General features: G+C 36.5%; 1 protein-coding gene across 4 annotated transcripts in view; it reads right to left on the bottom strand.

Moving 5' to 3' along the window:
* The window catches only part of TRAK2 (trafficking kinesin protein 2), an 82,883-nt gene that overhangs the window by 44,914 nt on the left and 18,570 nt on the right, over positions 1-19,399 (bottom strand). For 2 of the 4 annotated variants that reach the window (XM_056807171.1, XM_056807172.1), the window contains exons 2-4: positions 16,571-16,629; positions 1,875-2,046; positions 593-905 (exon numbers count right to left, since the gene is read on the bottom strand). In XM_056807171.1, coding sequence (XP_056663149.1) covers positions 593-683 — 91 coding nt within the window. In that variant the 5' untranslated portion in view covers positions 684-905; positions 1,875-2,046; positions 16,571-16,629. The remainder of the gene's footprint in view (positions 1-592; positions 906-1,874; positions 2,047-16,570; positions 16,630-19,399) is intronic. The other 2 variants (XM_007501612.3, XM_003341841.4) reach the window with 1 other exon arrangement.

Raw genomic sequence — 19,399 nt, 5'->3', positions numbered from 1 at the left:
TGGTTTCAAAGTAGAAGAGTGTCAAGAACTAGGCAACTGGGTTTAAGTGATTTTTCCAGGGTCACATAGCTAGGAAGTATTTGCAACCAAATTTGAACTGAAGACTTCCTGTCGCCAGGTCTGATGCTCTACCCACTGTACTACCTAGCTGCCCCAATATTATTTCTATAAGATGGGTAAGTAGAAATTTGAAATGCAACCAGGATATATCACTCAAATTCCATTTCAAAGAACCTCCATGAGACTGTTCTGTTTGCTGCTGTTTTCTAGCTGAATTGAATTTGTATCAAAAGCTGCCTGAAATAAATGTTATACAAGATTTTCACTGGGATGTATATGATTCAAATTCAAGCAGAATTTGACCCATACTTATGTGTGGCTCATTATCTAGCTTAGGATAGGTTAGTAAGCATTTTATATAAGAATAAACAAATGCTACATCTGTTTACAACTGATGTCATTTCTAAGCTTTTTTTTAATGTATATAATTGAAAAGTACTATGAAAACATCAATTTTTAAAGCTACTCCAAAATTCTTATTTTATTTTTACAACCATTAGGGCCTAGCTAGAATTTAAATACAATAACTCACCAGTGATACTTTCTGAGTCTTTGTGATTGATATTCATCAGGTTTCTTTCACGTGTTAGTGAATTGGAGATGGCATTCCAAGGCAGCGTCATCCACAATCCTTTTTTGTGTTGGTAAAGAACAACTACCTTGGTTTGGGTCAGATAAGAAAGCCATCAAACCATACAAGAAAGAAATTGTTCTAGTGACCTTACTTCGCCATTACAGGTCAGATCACAACTTTGAAAAAGCTGGATACTTCTAAATAGTCGAATGATACATCTGGTGCACTTTATGTAGTCTCATGTGGTTACATCTCTTGGGTCAGCCATCACCTGAAACCAAACATATATTATAAATGTTACTTGTAAAATGAATGGATCTGGGTATTTTATATTGACAAGTTGGATCAAATCAATAGGCTAGTTAGACAAGTAAGAGGAATTAAAGCAAAAGAAGGCATCCATAAACTAAATCTATAAGGCTATCTGCAGGTATCCTTTTCTATGAGTTTGACACTACTGCTATAGAATAAATTTGCATGACAATAGCCAAGAAGTCTAGGACAACAATATAGGTAGTCATTACTTCTGATAGAAAGGATTATAGTTTGGAACAAGTTTATTTCAATTGGTTCTTCCTTTCAGCATTAAAGATATTTTTGTTAAATAATGTTAGTTGGGATGACCTATATATGAGGCATGTCTATAAATTAAAAAAAAAAAAGCCACAAGAGTGGTACCAACAAAGGTAACCTAGGGAAGGTGGCATTTTGGCCGAGTGTTGTTGGAAAAAAAGTGAAAATTAGGGATTAGGGTGGGAGAAAGGGTATGACAGGTACTAGACATAAAACAGCATAAGCAAGAGCACTGAGGAAAAGCACTATGTGTGTGGACTTCTAATTAATAAGATTGAGTATAATATAGATTCTGTATTGTGGAAAGATAGGCTGGATTGGCAGGCTGGGAACAGATTGTTTAAAAAACTCCTGAATGCCTAGATAAGGAGTTTGACCTTAATTAAATAAGTAGGCAATGAACAGTACATGTAAAATTGTAGACAGGGAAAGGATATGATTAAAGAAAATTTTTGGAATAATAATTTGATACAATACAATATTAATTAAATATTAATCCAAGAAAGGTTATTCAAGAAATAGAGGGACCTCTGATGTCAATGGAAAGATGATAGTGGCCAATTTTTAAAAATCTCTTTTCTCTTTTCTTCCTGGGAAAATGATCTTCTGACTAGGAAATCAGAAGGGAAACTAAAGACATCTCCTTACATCTTGGGAAAGGGATTACCTTGTTGTCCTCAATGAGTTCTGGCCACCTGGCCTGTATGAAGTATGTTCCAGAAAATGAAAGCAACTTCCAGATGCCAATTTTAAAAATTCAAATCAGTATCCTATCCTGTTTTCTGTCTCAGGCAAGATATGTTTGGACCTCTTCACTCTTTCTTTGGAAGTAGCTTGCTCTGAAACAGATTAAGGATGTGATTCTCTGCCACCTGTTGGACTAAGTTCCATTAAAGAAAGGCTAGGAGACAACACATAGGCTACAGTTCCCTCATAAAGAAGTAATGTTAGAGAATATAAAGAGCAATGGACCTGGAGTTGGCAGACCTGAGGTCTTGTCCTGGATCTCATACTTGCTAGCCTTGTGACCAAGGAGAAGTTCCAATTTCTTTGTCTCAATTTTCTTGGCAGTTGGGTGGTATAGTTTTCCCCCCCTTTTTCTTTTTTTAAACCCTTACCTTCGGTCTTTGAATCAATACCATGTATTGGTTCCAAGGCAGAAGAGTGGTAAGGGCTAGGCAATGGGGATTAAATGACTTGCCCAGGGTCACACAGCTGGGAAGTGTCTGAGGCCAGATTTTAACTGAGGGCCTCCCATCTCTAAACCTGGCTATCAATCCACTGAGGCACCCAGCTACCCCCAACTGGGTGGTATAGTTGACAGAGCACTATAACTGGGAGTCAGGAAAACCCAAGATCAAACTGCCCTCAGATACTTACTATGTGACCCTGGGCAAGTCACTTAAAGTCTGCCTGCCTCAGTTTCCTCGTCTATAAAGTGGGGATAATGGTACCAAACTCTCAGAGTGGTTGTAAAGATCAAAATAATATAACATAGAAAGCCATACCTTAAAGTGCTAGAAAAATGCTAACTCTTTTTATTACTAGTTGCCTCACAGGGCGATTGTGAGGAAAGTGCTGATAATATGATGCTCCAGAAGAAGTAGGACAGGGATCAGGAGCATGGGGAGAGAAATAGAAGGGAGATGGAGTACGTAATATTATTATGTATTAATCTCTCTTTGTAAGTTGGTAAAATGCTTGGTGCTGGGATGAAATAAAGACAAAAATGAAAGGGTACTTGACCTCATAAGGTTTATGTTCTATTGGAGATAGGTGGCATACAATATTTACACATATAGATAAATACAATCACAAGGGGGAGAGAGCCCTCTTCTTTTGAGACAAGTAGGATAAAAATTCACATAAATTTTGTGAGCTGGATGTGGTGACATATATGTTTGTGTGTGAGACAACCTGAATTGGAAGACCTTATGAAAAGAGGAAATTTTCTAGGAGAAAGAAAAGCTAAGCTGGGTCTGAGAGACACAAACAAAATGAGGAGCAAAGATGAATTCATGAGAATAACAAGAGTAGGGTTGTTCTAACACCTAACACAAACGTCTTCAAATGTGTGCAACCTAAAGCTTTTACAGAAGAGAAGCCACCACTGGCAGGACATGTCCAATGAGATATATAGGATTCATAGTTCTAAGTGGCAAAGACTAAGTAAAGGTCACTAAGTATTGTTTCCATAACTTCAATTCAGCATAATGTTCTAAGGAAGTGACCTACGCAGACAGGGACACTGCTTATAAAAAATGCAACATTCCTTCCCTACTCCTCCCAAATCCCCATACTAAGGATGTAGCCCAACTTTGTGAGTTGGTTGTGTCCCAGATGATTATCATCTCAGGAGAGAAGAAAAAAAAAAGGATTGATAAACTGTAATCTAATCTCTCTCTAGCTTCCCAGAGAGACAACAGCTCCACAGATCAGTCTCTACCTTCATTTGTAAAAGTTCATGAATTCAGTGATTGATATAAAAACTGAAACTGCTTTGTAAATCATAAGAACAAACCATAAATGTGTGGGAGAGTCATTTTTACAGGACGTTGTGAAGCTCCAGTACTAAGGAAGCACTGGTAATGCTCACTAAATGGGATTTAATACAGAGCTTTTGGATTAAACTGCTTGTGTACATAGATTTTCTAAATTAATTTTTGAAGGATTCAGGAATTTTAACTTAAGATAGCTATTTACTAAAAACAAAATTCTTGATTATAAATTCTGGGTAGTTTCTAAGAGCAATCAATCCAAAACATTTGAGTATTTGAGTACCTATTATGTGCAAATACAGTTAGAAAAACTGCATTATGTGATTACCTAGGGATAGTTATATTCTAATTTATTCTTTTATTACCAAGAAAAGTAGCAATTAAATGAAAAATGAAAAAATACCATAATTATTGAAAATTCCAGTTTTATTCCCCTCTTTTTTTTGCTTTATATTTTCTAGGTGGATTAAAAGTAAAAAAGCCAAGTTTACTTAGTTATATGCCAAGAAACCTGAAAAACTGAGATGGATAAATATTAACAAAAAATAAATTGCTTATATTAACAGGAGAGGAAAAAGAAATTGAACAAGCTATCAATGAACTTCATAAGAAAAAAATCACTAAGGTCGGATTAACAAATGAATTCTACCAAACATTTCAGGAACAATTCATCTCAATATTATGTAAACTATTTGAAAAATAGCTGAAGGAGGAGTTCTACCAAACTCCTCTTACAACAAAATATGGTCCTGGTACCTCAACCAGGAAGAACAAAAACAGAGAAAGAAAACTATAGACCAATTTCATTAGTGAATATTGATGCGAAAATTCTAAATAAAAAAGTGTAGCAAGGACATTACAGCAATATGTTATGAGGATCATACACTATGATCAAGTGAGATTTATACAAGGAATGCAAGGCTGACTCAATATTAGGAAAATCAACAGTATAATTACATCAATAACAAACCCAACAGAAATCATGACATGATTATTTCAATAGATGCACAAAAAGCCTTTGACAAAATACGACAAATATTCCTATTAAAAACATTAGAGAAATAGGAATAAATGGGGCTTTTAAGATAATGTGAGAATTAAAATGAATATACAATAACTCAAGAATTATAATTATAAGATTTATAAATAACAACTTGAAATAAAAAGCTAGAGTAAAACCTGCCTAACTCGACTGCGATCTTGAGAAAGAGAAAAGACGGGGGAGTCCCAGAAAGATATATAGGAATCACATAAAGACGCACATAAACGATGGGAAAAGGATCCTGGGAAATACAAAAGGAATACTGGGAGAAGTAGTTCAAAGGTTCAAGATTTTCCAACTATAAAATAATAAAGAGTATCTATCAGCAAACATTACCTATAATGGGGGCAAACTAGATGTCTTCCCCATATGATCAGGGGCGAAGCAAGGATGTCCATTTATTACCACTATTATTCAATACTGTTCTAGAAATGCTAGGTACACCAATAAGAAAAAGGAATTGAAGGAATTAGAAAAGGCAATGAGGACACTAAACTATCATTCTTTGCAGATGATATGATATACTTAGAGAAATAATCCTAAAGATTTAACTAAAAAACTCATTGAAATAATTTACAACTTTAGTGAAGTTGCAGGATACAAAATAAATCCACATAAATCATCAGCATTTCTTTATATTACCAAAAAAAACCCCAGCAGCAAGAAAAAGAAATTCAATTTAATTTAACTATAGATAAAAAATACTTGGGTGTCTACCTGCCAAGACAAATCTGGGAATTATATAAACAAAATTACAAATAAAGTCAGATTTCATACACATAAAGTCAGATCTAAACAATGAAAACTATTCATTACTTATGGGTTGGCCAAGCCAATATAACAAAAATTACAAACTGATCCACTTATTCAGTGCTCTGCCAATTAAATTGCCCCAAAATCTTTTACAGAGCTAGGAAAAAATAATAAAATTCACCTGAAAGAAAAGATCAAGATTATCATGGAATCAATGAAAAAAAAAGTGAAAGAAGGTAACCTAGGGGTACAAGATTCCAAACTGTATTACAAAGCTGTGATCATCAAAGTAATTGGATACTGGCTAAGGATAAAGATTGAGGATAAGTGAAATAGATTAACTACACAATACATGTTTGCAAATGACCAGAATTATTTAGTGCTTTTGTAACAAGAAATCACTATTTGACAAAAACTGCTGGGAAAACTGGGAAAAAGTATGGCAGAGCCTGGGTGTAGCCAACACCTCACACTGCTTATAAAGATAAAAGTCAAAAAGGACACATGATTTAGACATAAAGGGTACTACCATAAGCAAATAAGGGACCCATAGAACACTTTACCTGTCAAAACTAGGGTTATGGGAAGAATTTGTGATCAAACAAGAGACAAAAGAGCATTATAGGATCTGAAATGGATACTTTTGATTATTTTAAATTAAAAATGTTTTGCACAAAAAAAACAACAAAAAAAACAACGCAACCAAGTTCAGAAGAAAAGGAGACATGGGGAACATTTTGGAACCAAGTTGTCTCTGATAAAGACTTTATTTCTCACATTCTATTCATTACACTACCTAGCTGTCCAATAAAAGTGATGTTCTTTAAAAAAAAAAAGACATTCATAAAGTACCCATTATGAATTAGGGACTGCACTAGTCACCTAAGATACAAATACAAAAATGAGACATAGTCTGTGCCCTAAAGAGCTTATATTCTGCTGGAAGCATACAATGTGTTCAAAGATAAGTAAGTACAGACATAGACTAAATCAGTACTCCATGATTTTTTTTCAGCAGGGGATCTAATGGAACAAGGAAATAAACAGAGCCTTCTGAAAAAAAGGTGGCAACTGAGATGAGCATTGAGGGTAAAGAGGGGCACAGTGAATACAGCACCAAGCCTGGAATCAGGAGGTCCTGGGTTTAAATTTGGCCTCAAATACTTCTCAGCTGTGTGACCCTGGGCAAATCATTTAACTTCAATATCTCTAGCTTACCATTCTTCTGCTTTGGAACTGATACTTAATACTGATCCTAAGATAGAGGGTAAGGGTTAAAAATAAATAAATAGGCATGGAGGGAAAGCATTCCAAGTACAGGGAATAACTTTTGCAAAGACAGAATGCTATATGTATGTAGGGGGTAGCAGGTAGTTGATTGGACCATAAAATATGGGAAGAGGAGTAATACATATTCATCTTGGGAAGATATAATGGATATTACTCTTCTGTCATTAGAAATGAAGAAGGTGGGGGCAGCTAGATGGCTCAGTGGATAGAGTCAGACCCAGAAATGGGAGGTCCTGGGTTCAATTTTGGCCTCAGACCCTTCCTAGCTGTGTGACCCTGGTCAAGTCACTTAACCCCCTTTGCCTAGACCTTACCACTCTTCTATCTTGGAACCAATATACAGTAGTAATTCCACTTGGAAGGTAAGGGTTTAAAAAAAAAATGAAGGTGATGGACTTAGGAAAAAAAAAAACCTGGAAAGGCTTGTATGAATGAACACAAAATGAACTGAAGAGAACCAGTAGCAAAATTTACTCAATAACTTCCATGATGTAAAGGAAAACTTTGAGAAACTGATGAACTCTGATCATTGAAATGAATGATCTTGATTCTATTGGGATAATGATGAAGCACACACTTCTTAGCATAGAGGTGAGAACTAGAAAGGCAAAATGAAGACACATTTTTCCAATTAATGTGAATTATTTTATTATACTTGCTTGTTACTAGGCAGGATTTTTATTTGAGGAGGGAGAAGCTGGGGAGTGCAGTGCGGGTAGGTAGTAATAATGATGCAAAATAAAAAGGAAGAGAAGAAATAAGAGTGTGTCAAGCACACACACACACGAGAATTGAAATGGAGGTGAGGGTACTGACAAGAAAATGGTGGTACAACAGGGTTAACACTCAGGGTAGAGGATCTAGTGGAGAAAAGACTCACTATTCAATTCTACTTCGCTCCCTTTTTCTTTGCCAAAGAAATTAAACTTTGCCCTGGAAAGGATGGACCCAAAAGTGGCTACTAGGTAAGTAAGAAATAGTAAGGGAGCACTTAGCTGCCATCAAATCACCTGGCAAAATAAACTATAACTTCAGATACTAAGTAAATTCTTGGATACAGTCTGTTGCTGATACACGTTGTAAGGGCATGATACAAAAATCCACAAAAATTGTGGCAGTAGCAGAAGAACTAAGAAAAGTGGAAGTTACAAGGACGGAGATTTTGGCTTGATGAATGAAAAGTTTCATAATAATTACAGCTACCCAAAAAGCAGATGGGCTGCTTAGGGAGGGGTATTGTCTCTCACTAGCTAGGTGAACATTTGTCAGATATCCTGAAGAGAAGAGGTAGGAACAGGATAAGAATATTAGGGGCTTCCATTCCAGCAAGGTTGTGGAATGCCCAATACATCCAATTTTGCAAGGTCTCTGGGAAATCATAGCTTAGAAATTGCCAGACAGGTAGCCTGTTCACTAGCATTAGAAAAACAAATACTATATGTAATTACAATGAAAAAATAAGCATAGGTGAGGATCATGAAAATATATTGGGAAATAGGTTCAAGCATAAGTAGGAACAGATGCCAAAGACTTGTGGACTACATCAAAGTCTTAAGCTTCTATATCAGAGGTGCCAAATATGGCTCCATACAGTGGGAGTCAGATAAAAATGAAAATGGGAAACATTTAACAAAATAAATAAAAATACTGTAGAACATACATAATGCAGGCATGTGGTTTTCTAGGTCAATATGCCTTCCAGATATCCTTATAACTGGCTACTTAGTAGTACCATTTTCACTTGAGTTTGACGCCACAGTTCTGAAGATTTTTTTTTTTTTTAGAAAAAAGCCAAAGGACAAAGGACAGGGCAAGACCAAATAATATTTCAAAATGAAACTGATCTTATTTTAATAAGTCGGAAACCATTACAAATGTATGAATTATTCCTCAGTTGTCAGTGTAGAGTAAGAGTATTCGTTTAGTAGCAAAGGTCAAAATCAATACAACACTGCAAAAAAGTAAATGAGGGAAAAATAAGACACAGAACTAAAACAATTTCAATCTAAACTACATAAATGATACTGAGAAATCAGAAACGGAGAGAATAAAAGACATCAACATTGATCATGTTTCAAAAGTTCATTATTTTAATCATCATAAGTCAATTACACTGAGGAAAGAGGCTAGAAATTATCTTAGTCAGCATACACTTGACCCACCTGCTAAGAGGAAAGCCTCCCAAGTGCAATATCAATTTAGTATATAAACTCATTTATGAAACTACATTAAAGAGGGCTGTGGAAGATAAGCAACATCATTTTGTAAAATAGCTTAAAGTCAATGGGGAAATCCAGTTTACCAAAAGGTTTGATGAGAGATTCACCTCATCCTGATGGTATTTAAGGATTAAACTGGAAAGACAACAAAATAGATGGAAAACTTTATAACAAACTATTTTCACCATCAAAAACTGGGCAGCTACTACATGTGAATTCTAACATCCTTGTCCTAAACCACAGAATCAACCAAAATATTTAGTAAGTATCTACTATGTGCCAGGTATTGTACTTAGTACTAGGAATGCAAAGAGGCAGAGGGTAGTCCTTGCCTTCAGAGGGCTTGTGATCTAATGGGGAAGACAACATGTAAACAAATATATACAAAACATCCAGGATAAGTAGGTAGTAATTAAAAGAGTTAAGGCATTAGAATTAAGAGGGGGGTGGGTGGGAAAGGCTTGTTACAAAAGATGAGGTTTTAGGAGACAGCTGGGTAATTCAGTGGATTGAGAGCCAGGCCTAGAAATGGGAGATCCTAAATTCAAATCTGGTCTCTGACACTTCCCAGCTGTGTGACCCTGGGCAAGTCACTTAACCCCCATTGCCTAGCAGCCCTCAATGCTCTTCTGCCTTAGAATCAATATACAGTAGTGAATCTAAGACAGAAGGTAAAGGTTTAAAAAAAAAAAAAAGGGATTTAGTTGGAAATTTAACCAGCCAGGAAATCAGTAGGTGATGAGCTGGGCAGGCTGCAACACAGCCTTGTTACAAATAAGAAATTACACAACAGAAGCAGTGTAAAGGATGCCATCAAAGAAATGTATGATTAAGATGGGCTGGTCACTTGGTATGAATGACAGAAGTCCAGCCCAAGTGATCCATTAGTATCCTCGCCAGGCCCAAAGAACTAGAGGAAGGTTCTCAGTAGAAAATTTAAGGAAGAACATGGTCATAAATTACAAAAGATAATGTCATGAAGAGTAAGCCAGTCATCTTCATAGTTAGAATAGCACACTGATGAGTCCAAAGATATATTAGAGTACCAAAGTAATTAGCTATGCCATATTGACAATAATTTCTATCTTTGGGAAAAAAACAACAAAAAAACAAATGAATCTGGTACATTAAAGTACCTACACTACATTGGACTGGAAAGAGATGTTGCAATTTAGCCAGAAGTTTGGCCAGAACTGTGATTTCTTCAGTTAGAGAATTCTTGCAATAGAAACTTCTAATACATTATCTTGGGCAGCTATGTGACCAAGAGCAGCTGGGTGACACAGTGGATAGAGTGCTGGGCCTGGAGTCAGAAAGATTCATCTTCCTGAGTTCAAATCCAGCCTTAGACACTTACTGGCTGTGTGACCCTCAGCAAGTCACTTTACTTTCCCTGTCTCAGTTTCCTGACCTATAAAATGAACTAGTGAAGACAATGGCAAACCACTCCAATTATTTTTACCAAGAAAATCCCAGTGGGGTCACAAAGAGTCAGACACAACTAAACAATAAAAACAATACACTACCTTCATCACTGAAGATCCCTTTGGCAACTCATTCTAACTCCCAGTTTTAGAGAGCTGCACTGGGATTTAAGAGGCCAAATGACCTGCCTATGGTTACTATTTGGAAGAGGCAGGATTTAAATGCAGGTCTTCCTGTCTTCTTTACCTGTTGTGTTAGGCTGCTTCTAAGCAGACAAATATAAATTGTGGTAAAAATCTGCTGTAGCAAATTATCCCCCAAAGCTCAATGCAAATACTTACTATAATAGTCATTAGTAATTTTCTTCATTTCAGGCAATCAGAAAGACTTCAAAAAAGACTGACCGACTACTACAGTTCTTTAAAGTTAACCAAACCATTAGCCCAAGAAGCATCTATAAAAGTCCTAAACTGTAGAAGTATATGTATAGGTGGTTTAATGTCTAAACAAAATAAAACCCTTAATTTTAATCTATAAATCAGCTCTGTTTTCTTGTGTTTTGTTCAAGTCTGTGTTCTCTCGTATCTCTGGTTAATGAACGAAGAGCATAGCTTCCCAACCATCTTCAATCTGTAGTATAAGATTAAAATTAATATCCAATAACTCCAAGTATTATATTTTATAAAATTTATTAATAATCACTTGAAGCAGAAAAAATAAAAGGACAAAAGCAAAAGCCTGAGTAAAACCTGCTTTCCCAGCCTCGATCAGGGGAAAAGAGAGCATGAGGGTGGAGCTACATAAAACTTGTATCTTCCCTACATTAGTACATAATGTGATAAGGAACATGGGAAGTTGGGATTTAGAGTCCTGGGGAGCAAATCCCAATTACACAGTAGTATACCCATAAATTTCTAACACATCAGAATGTGCAATAGAGGGCATTACCACCTGTCATTTCTAAGCAATTGCACACATGCCAGCTACTGTCTATTCTGGTTACAGTCATAGCAGTTCAACTGAAAAAGCACTACGTTTGAACTCAAACGATCTGGGTATGATTCCCGATTCTCCTATATAGTACTGCCTATATGTCCTTGGGTAAGTCTCTTTTTCTCTGGATCTGTTTCCTCATCTATAAATGAAAGAGTAGATAGATTTAGTTGACTTCTGAAGTTCCTTCTAGCTCTAAAGTGAGGATTTTCCCTTTCAAGTAAAAAACTAGCAAAAATAGATGAGGTAAGAAACACAGATAAGTCAAAAATATATTAAAGGCATGTTTTGGAAAGGGTTAATTTAAGCATGGTTCTAGTAAGGCCAAGAAACCCCATCTAAACCAGTTAACTAGCTGTCCTAGGTCACAAATAAACTTGAAAATGTATAGAGGCATGAACCAGTGAACACAGCCTATCATGGGATGGAGGTGGGGAGCAAGACACATATAATGCATTCTTTGTATAAGAAGGCCATTACATTATAGTGTAGTCATATTCCATGCCATGTGGTATGTTTCGTCTAATAAAACCAGAAGATTTTCTAACTGGAATGGGCACTGGAGGTCATCTCATACACTTTGTAGACAAATAAACCAAAGCACAGAGAGATTAAAATGAATTACCTTGTTACAACCGGCCTGGTAGCTGGTTGGCAGCAAAGCTGGGACTCATATCCAAGTTTCCTAACTCACAATAAAATATTCTTTCCCTAATCTACTCACTGTTTAGTTTAGTCTTCTAGCTATAAAGTTGTGTCTAACTTTATAGCTACATGACCTAAGAGGGTAAAAATAAGGGTCAAATGCAGGATAATCACTACCACCTACTACATAATCTAGAAAGCAAATGTGTGCAAGGTTCATCTGTGCTTGCTCCTCAATGGAAGAAACCTGAAAGCCTGGGAAGAAAAAAGAATTCTTTCAAGAGATTTGTTACCCCACAAAATTAGAATGTTCTGGAGGAAATCACCTTTTTGCCTGAACTTTCTGGGTTTTCCAAACTGTATTCTTCCCTCTGCTTATAATCACAGGGCCAAAAGACTATCCTTAAATCAGCCATGGAGAAACACTGTATCATAGGGAAATCTCAATTTACCATTTCCTTTAATCCATCTATACTAATCAGCAAGCTCAGAGTAGGCATTTAACAAATCCTTGCTAACAGAATGTACATCCTCAACATGAGATAATAGATTCTGAGCTGGAAAGGACCTCAAAGGTTACGGAGTCTAATTCCCATTTTACAAAATAGGAAAGTGAACCCTAGAGTGTTGTTAAGAGTCTTGCAACAGGACACAATTTCTACACTGTCTTGAGAGATTACAAGACACATCACAGGTATCTCCATCATCCTATTTTCAAAGCTAGCATGCCAGCTATGACACCAAATGAACCTAATTTAACAACTTACTTTAGGTATTGCTTTAGGGCAAGGGTCCCCAAACTTCGGCCCGTGGGCCACATGCAGCCCCCTGAGGCCATTTATCCAGCCCCCACTGCACTTTCAGAAGGGGCACCTCTTTCATTGGTGGTCAGTGAGAGGATCCCTGTATGTGGCAGTGCTGCAAAACACGGTGTCGCTCACATGCAGTACTACTTCCAGTGACATAATCCTTTGTGTGGCACCTTGTTCTGAGAGTAACTGCACGAGAACGAGGCGCCTTGCAAAGGATTATGTTGCTGTACAATGGAAGATGTCAGCATGGTGAGCAGCGATCTGGGGGAGGGGATTCCACACTGTGTATAGTGGTGGCGGTGATGGGCCTGTGCAAGGTGTGACAGGCCCAACGCTGCAGCCTCCGCTATCCCAGACAACAGTATACAGATTTGTTCATAGTTTTTTTTATAGTTCGGTCCTCCAATGGTCTGAGGGACAGTGAACTGGTCCCCTATGCAAAAAGTTTGGGGACCCCTGCTTTAGGGTTTGAAAACATGCATCATGTCATCTGCATCTCATAATGAGAAAGATCAGTACTCAAAACAGGCCTTTTCTAATTGTTAGCCTTAAAAACATCGAATGCTCAAAGAGCTATCTGTCCATTTTCTGTGTTGGACTAGAGTTATTCACTCTTTGAAATGAGCTCATTGCTACTTTTCACTTAAAACAATCAACCAAACATGTGATATTTGGTGAGGATACTTCAGAATTCAACAGCATTTGGGGAAAAATAAAAAGAGGTGGCCAAATGGCTTCTTTATTCAGAAAAGGACTTAAGTCAAACCACCACAGCATAAAACTGAAATCAATACTGCTAGCAGGAAATAGCAGTGCTAATCCCATAAACAGTTTTAGCTGAGTCATGGAATCAAAGGCTAACCCAGTCACCATGGGTACCTAAATATAGGGTCCAAGCATGTGAGTTCTTAAGTTGTTGGACTCTCCAGAAGTTTAAACATACATACATACATACATATATAAATTAAAAAAAAAAAAGACTTCAGTCACTTTCCTCTGACATTTAATTTTGGCAGAAGCTGCTTCATAAGGGAGAGGGAAACCAGGGGGGCTTCCCAGGGGTCCCCAATAAACTGTTATGATACTTGATGTTGCTCTACAGATGAAAGCATAATCTAAATAAACCTCTTAGTTTATTTACTCCTGGGTTGGAGGGTTTTTTCTTATCTATCTATCCATTTATTGTTTATTTATTTATTTTTGAAATAAGTGGTTTAGCTATAGGATATAGAACCTCATAACTGAAGAAGGGATAAACTCTCCCTTATTTATTCTTTAGATTTTAGGTACCAGGAATGTAGACACCCCTATTTAATCCTTAAGGGTGGGTGTGTCTGTGACCTGTGTGTGCTAGCAAGTGACAAATCAAAAACAACTGACTGCCCACATAAAAGTGGACCAAAGGCACAGGGAGTAATGAGAACCTTCTTTAAATATGGTGATAACTTCCTGTGAGGAGTTGAGTTCTTCCCCTTTGAACTTGGCCTTGGAGGAGTGAGTTCAGGCTTGAGACATCAGACTCCTTTCCTTTGGAATGAAAAGTGGTTGGGTAAAAAAGGCTGACTCCCTTTTCTTGTCCTCTGGAGAGGCCCCTTGACTTGGAGGAGGCCTAGTGGCTAGAGGCCTTGTTAAATTAACCTCTGTACCGCCGCCCGCCACCCGCGCCCCCCCCCCCCCCCCTGCTGTGGCCTCTGAAGCCCTGCCTAGTTTGAATCAGGCCAGAGTCTGTCTGTCTGTCTCATAGAACATACCAAATAAGCTTACTAAATTGTAACAAGGCTCTTGGTGGTTTATTCCATAAACAAATCACTTAGTATCAATAAGCATTTAAAGCAATTCTACTACCCTACCCCCCTTTTCATAGCCCTATAATTACTTCTTTTTCTTTTAAAAAACCCATACCTTCTGTCTTAGAATTGATATGAAGTGCTGGTTCCAAAGCAAAAGATCAGAAAGCTAGGCAAATGGAGTTAAGTGACTTGACCAAGGTCACATAGCTAGGAAGTATCTGAGGCCAAATATGAACCCAACTTAGTTATTCTGTTTCCAGGCTTCTCTACTGAGTCACCTAGTTGCCCCCTTGCAAAGCTTTTTCTTTCTCTTTCTTAAAAAATTTTTTAATTACATGTAGAAATAATTTTGGACAATTTTTTTCTAACATTTTAAAATTCAGATTCTCTCCGTTCCTCCCCCTGAGGTGGAAAATAGTATGATAAAGGTTGTATCAGTTCTTTTCAGCACTTTCTCAGATACAAATTTTTGACCAGGGCTAATCTTCCCATAGCAGATGCATTTCCTATTACTGTGCCTCCTCATAAGACTTTGAGGGCTTGCTCAGGCTTCTTCTCACTCTACTCACTAACTCTGAAAAACCCATACTGGGATGAGAGTAAGCTTAGCATAGGCTTTAATTTAGTAGAACTTTAATATAACCAATAATATGAGCTAAATAAATAACATGACTGAATATTTCACTCTGAAACCTGAAACTTTTTTCTTTTTCTCTGTCCTTTGATACTGTCATCAAAGTATTTAACAATCACAACAAAAACATAGCTCTCATATGAAAGGACTTAATTGTAATTGTGTCAAATAAAAGCTAGCATATACCTACTGCTTTAAGGTTTACAAATTACTTCATCAATATTGTTTCATTTGATCCCTACAACAACCCTGGAAGGTGGGTGCTATTATCTCCTCCATTTTACAGAGGAAAAAACAGAGAGAGAGAGAAAGGTTAAGTGACTTGTCCAAGATCACAATGAACTCAAGTCATCTTCTGACTCTAGGTCAAGCATTTTATTCATTTAGTCACCTGAATCTGATTTATAAGGAAAATATAAGGAGCTAGGGTACATTTTATTTGTTTATTATTGCATCTATTCCAAAGTAATGAATGGGGCAGCTAAGTAGTGCAGTAACAGGTCTGGAGTCAGGAAGACTCATCTTCTTGAATTCAAATCTGACTGCAGATACTTAATAGTTTTGGGACCCTGAGCAAGTTACTTAACCCTGTCTGCCTCAGTTTCCTTATCAGAAGAATGAGCTGGAGAAAGAAATGACAAATGTCTCCCAATATCTTTGCAAAGAAAACCTCAAAAGGAGCCACAGTCATGCACAACTGAAAAACAACAAAGCAACCTAGCAGGTGGATCAATAAATGCTGAATGGCTTGAATTAATTTGAAGACAGCCTTCCTTTAGTGATAACTATTATTCAGATCCTCATTCACTTTCACAGATCCAACAGTTTTCCTACTTGGCTAAAAGATCCTTTTCCTTGACAAGTTCAGACTGTGCTGTACAAGATGGGTTCTGAAGAGATGCTAATGGTGGATGTTGACTTCACTTAAAAAAGTGGTATTTAAAATTAATCTAAGACACACAGGGACATTATTTCTTTATGATAAGGCAAACATTTTTAGAAGATTAGACATATATTGCTGCATCATATTCAGGCAATCATTAACTTTCAAATTTGTTGGTCATCTAGTATAGAGAAAATATATGTCATACAGAAAAAGAAGTTGGATTGCCAGGTTAGCCCACAAATGTTTGTTTAACCTATAACACACCTGAAGTGTTGCATATTTGTCAGGAAAAATAGCAGGAAAAGTTGCAATAACTTGTAAGAAAGGGCAGATTACTTAAGTCCAGAGCCCTGGGCTTGAATATCACTTTACTTACCATTTACTGGTGTGATCATAGTCAAGTCAGTTAATTCCCCAGAGACTCACTTTCCCCATCTGTAAAACAGGAATAATACTTATATTACTTAAATCACAGGGTTGTTGAAAGGAAAGAGTTCTATAAAACTTAGAGCTCTTTATAAATGTGAGTTATTATGAATAAAAAACAAAAAGCAATTTCTTTATTGGGTCCTATATTGAATTTAAGTGCTTAATCAGAGGCGATCAGAACAAGGAGATAGATGAACAATTGTATAGGAAGCTAAAAGAAAAAGAAAAAAGGAAGGGGGTGGAAGGAGGAGATTCTTTATAGTAGACATATTGGACAAGGATCACATTAGCAGCAGAAGCAGATGGAGAAAAGCAAGTAGTAGGAGGGGTAAGTAGCAGATCCTCTTAATAGTGGAGAGAAGGAAGGCTTTGGGGAATTGGTAGGGACAGCAAGAGATGACATTTAGTGCCATTAGTCCCTCTTAAGCAACATTCCTAAATTCATAAACAAAGACCTTTCTGGCTTGAATATATTTATGGATAAATGATAACATTTAGAAGGAAAAAATATTGCATCTAAACATTTTTACAGGAATAGCAGGGTTCCTTAGATTAAAAGAAATTTCGCTTTAAAGCTATAAATATATCATTTTGAAGGCACATTAGCCATAGCCAGCTATTATTCCATTGTTAATAACTGCACAGTTTAAGCTAGGAAGAAAAAGTTATCATCTATTAAGATTTTTAACATCATTCTGCCTACTAATTCTCATTAATGCCTCTGTGGTATCTGAATATTTTGAAGAGTTAGAGGCAGTACTGCATAGTAGATAGTGCTGGCTTTAGAGTCTAGAAGATCTTGGATAATTCAACTCCATCTCTGACCCATAAAACATTTGTTCAAAGCAAGTCACAAACTCTCAGTGCCCTGAGGCAACTCTTTAAAACTATAAATTGCAGAACAGTTGCAGATTTTTATAGTGAGCACTAAAGAGCTAAATAGTTAATGAGAGAGTAATAAAGAGAGAGAGTAATCAAGCAGGTATTGTACAAGAATATAATCCAAAAGATGACTAGAAATGGGAAGAGGGAGAGAAGGAAGGAATGAAGGAAGGAATGAAGGAACGAAGGGAATGGAAAAAGGAATGAAGAAAACAAGTGTTTATTAAATTACTATGTGCCAGGCACTGTGCCAAGTGCTTTACCAACATATCTCACTGGATCCTCATAACAGCTCTGGAAGGTAGGTGCTATTATTATCCCCTATTTACACAGGAGATAGGCAGATTGTGAAGAACAGAAAATGACACCTAATTTATGAGCCTGGGTCTCTAGAAGGTTAGTAATGCCCTTGGACTAATAGAGAATTTGGGAAAGCAATGAGCTTGAATTTGGAGGTTAAATCCAACTAAAGGACAAGGGCAATACTTAAACTAATACTTATCTCCTCCAGACAAGCCATACCAAGCAGAAAGCCTTCAAGGAAAGAGTTGTCAAGGTGTATTTCAGATTCTTTCTAACATAATGAAGTAAAATTCAATGGTAAACACATGTTTAAAAGAATTAGTCTTCACATACATTTTTCTAATTATAACGTGAAAACCAAAACAGATTTATAAAGTATCCTATCAACACATTAACAAAACACAAGGTTTATCACACCCCAGGGCAGTCATGGAAACCTAATCACCTTTTCATCATCAATAAGGAGAAATAAGATGGATGAATTGTTTTAGATGCTAAGATAGCCAGGTTAAACACTTAATGGTAATACATTTCAAACAAATAGTAGGAGGCTGGTAATAAGTAAAAGCCTCAGGATTTGTAGAATGTGATTTATCTACAGATAAAGTCTAAGAAATTAACCAACCAATCAGCACTGCTTTCTCTGTCCTCAAGGAGTCTATATTCTTATGGGGGAACTAACTTCACGTTCCCTCCTTTCCCTTCCTCCCTCCTACTCCCACTCTCTCAGTCTCTGTCTCAAAAAATATAAGGAAGAAGACATTTTACCTCTCTATTCCATAATAAATGAGGACTTTGAATTAAATGATTTAAAAGGTCTTGTCTAAGCAATTCCTATAAGCTTATGATAATTTTTCTTTTCTTCATGTCTAATAGGTTTTTTCCCCTTAAAGTCTAATAGTTTTGTTTTGTTTTTCTTGCCTAATAGATTGGTTGTTTGTTTTTAAATGACAGTGTTAAAAATAACCAGAGTGCTTCAGATAGCACAGCTGGAAAGTGTCAAACTAAATGAGATTAACTAACCCATGTGTACTCAATATAGATACAAATGTTTCTTAGTATTTTGCATTTTGATTTTCAGATGTTTGGGTCATTCAGTGAAACAGTTCAGGGGTGGAAAAGGACAAAATATGGCAGAATTCAGGTTCAAGGACATTATAATTTTAAAATGTGGCCCATACTGTTAACTAACAATATTTCTCTTTACAAACTACCCAGGAAACTTCCAATTAGACCCCTAAGAATTGAATTAGCATTCACTAATATTTACCATGTAAATTCCATGGCTCCAAACACCCCAAATAACTATAATGGCCAAATAAAAGTCATTTGGTAGAGTCCAAATCCTTGCATAAAATATGATAAAGAACTCAAACAGTTCAATTAAAAAAAAACTACTAGTAATTAAAGTCCTCTGCATTATCTCAAAGGGATATTGTGAAGCATGAATAATTTTAAAATGTGATAAAAATGTAAACTTATTTCCAAAGTTTTAGGGAAATTTTAGTTGTACTGCTTTTCCATCCTACTTTTCTCCAAGAGGTTTTTCTACTCATTGTTTTATCAGAAGGTTGCTATCAACTTGGAATAA

Source organism: Monodelphis domestica, chromosome 8 (genome assembly GCF_027887165.1).
Source record: "Monodelphis domestica isolate mMonDom1 chromosome 8, mMonDom1.pri, whole genome shotgun sequence".
Taxonomy (NCBI): Eukaryota; Metazoa; Chordata; class Mammalia; order Didelphimorphia; family Didelphidae; genus Monodelphis; species Monodelphis domestica.
The sequence above is the reverse complement of the archived record's forward strand: the minus strand, read 5'-3'. Positions and strand labels throughout refer to the sequence as shown.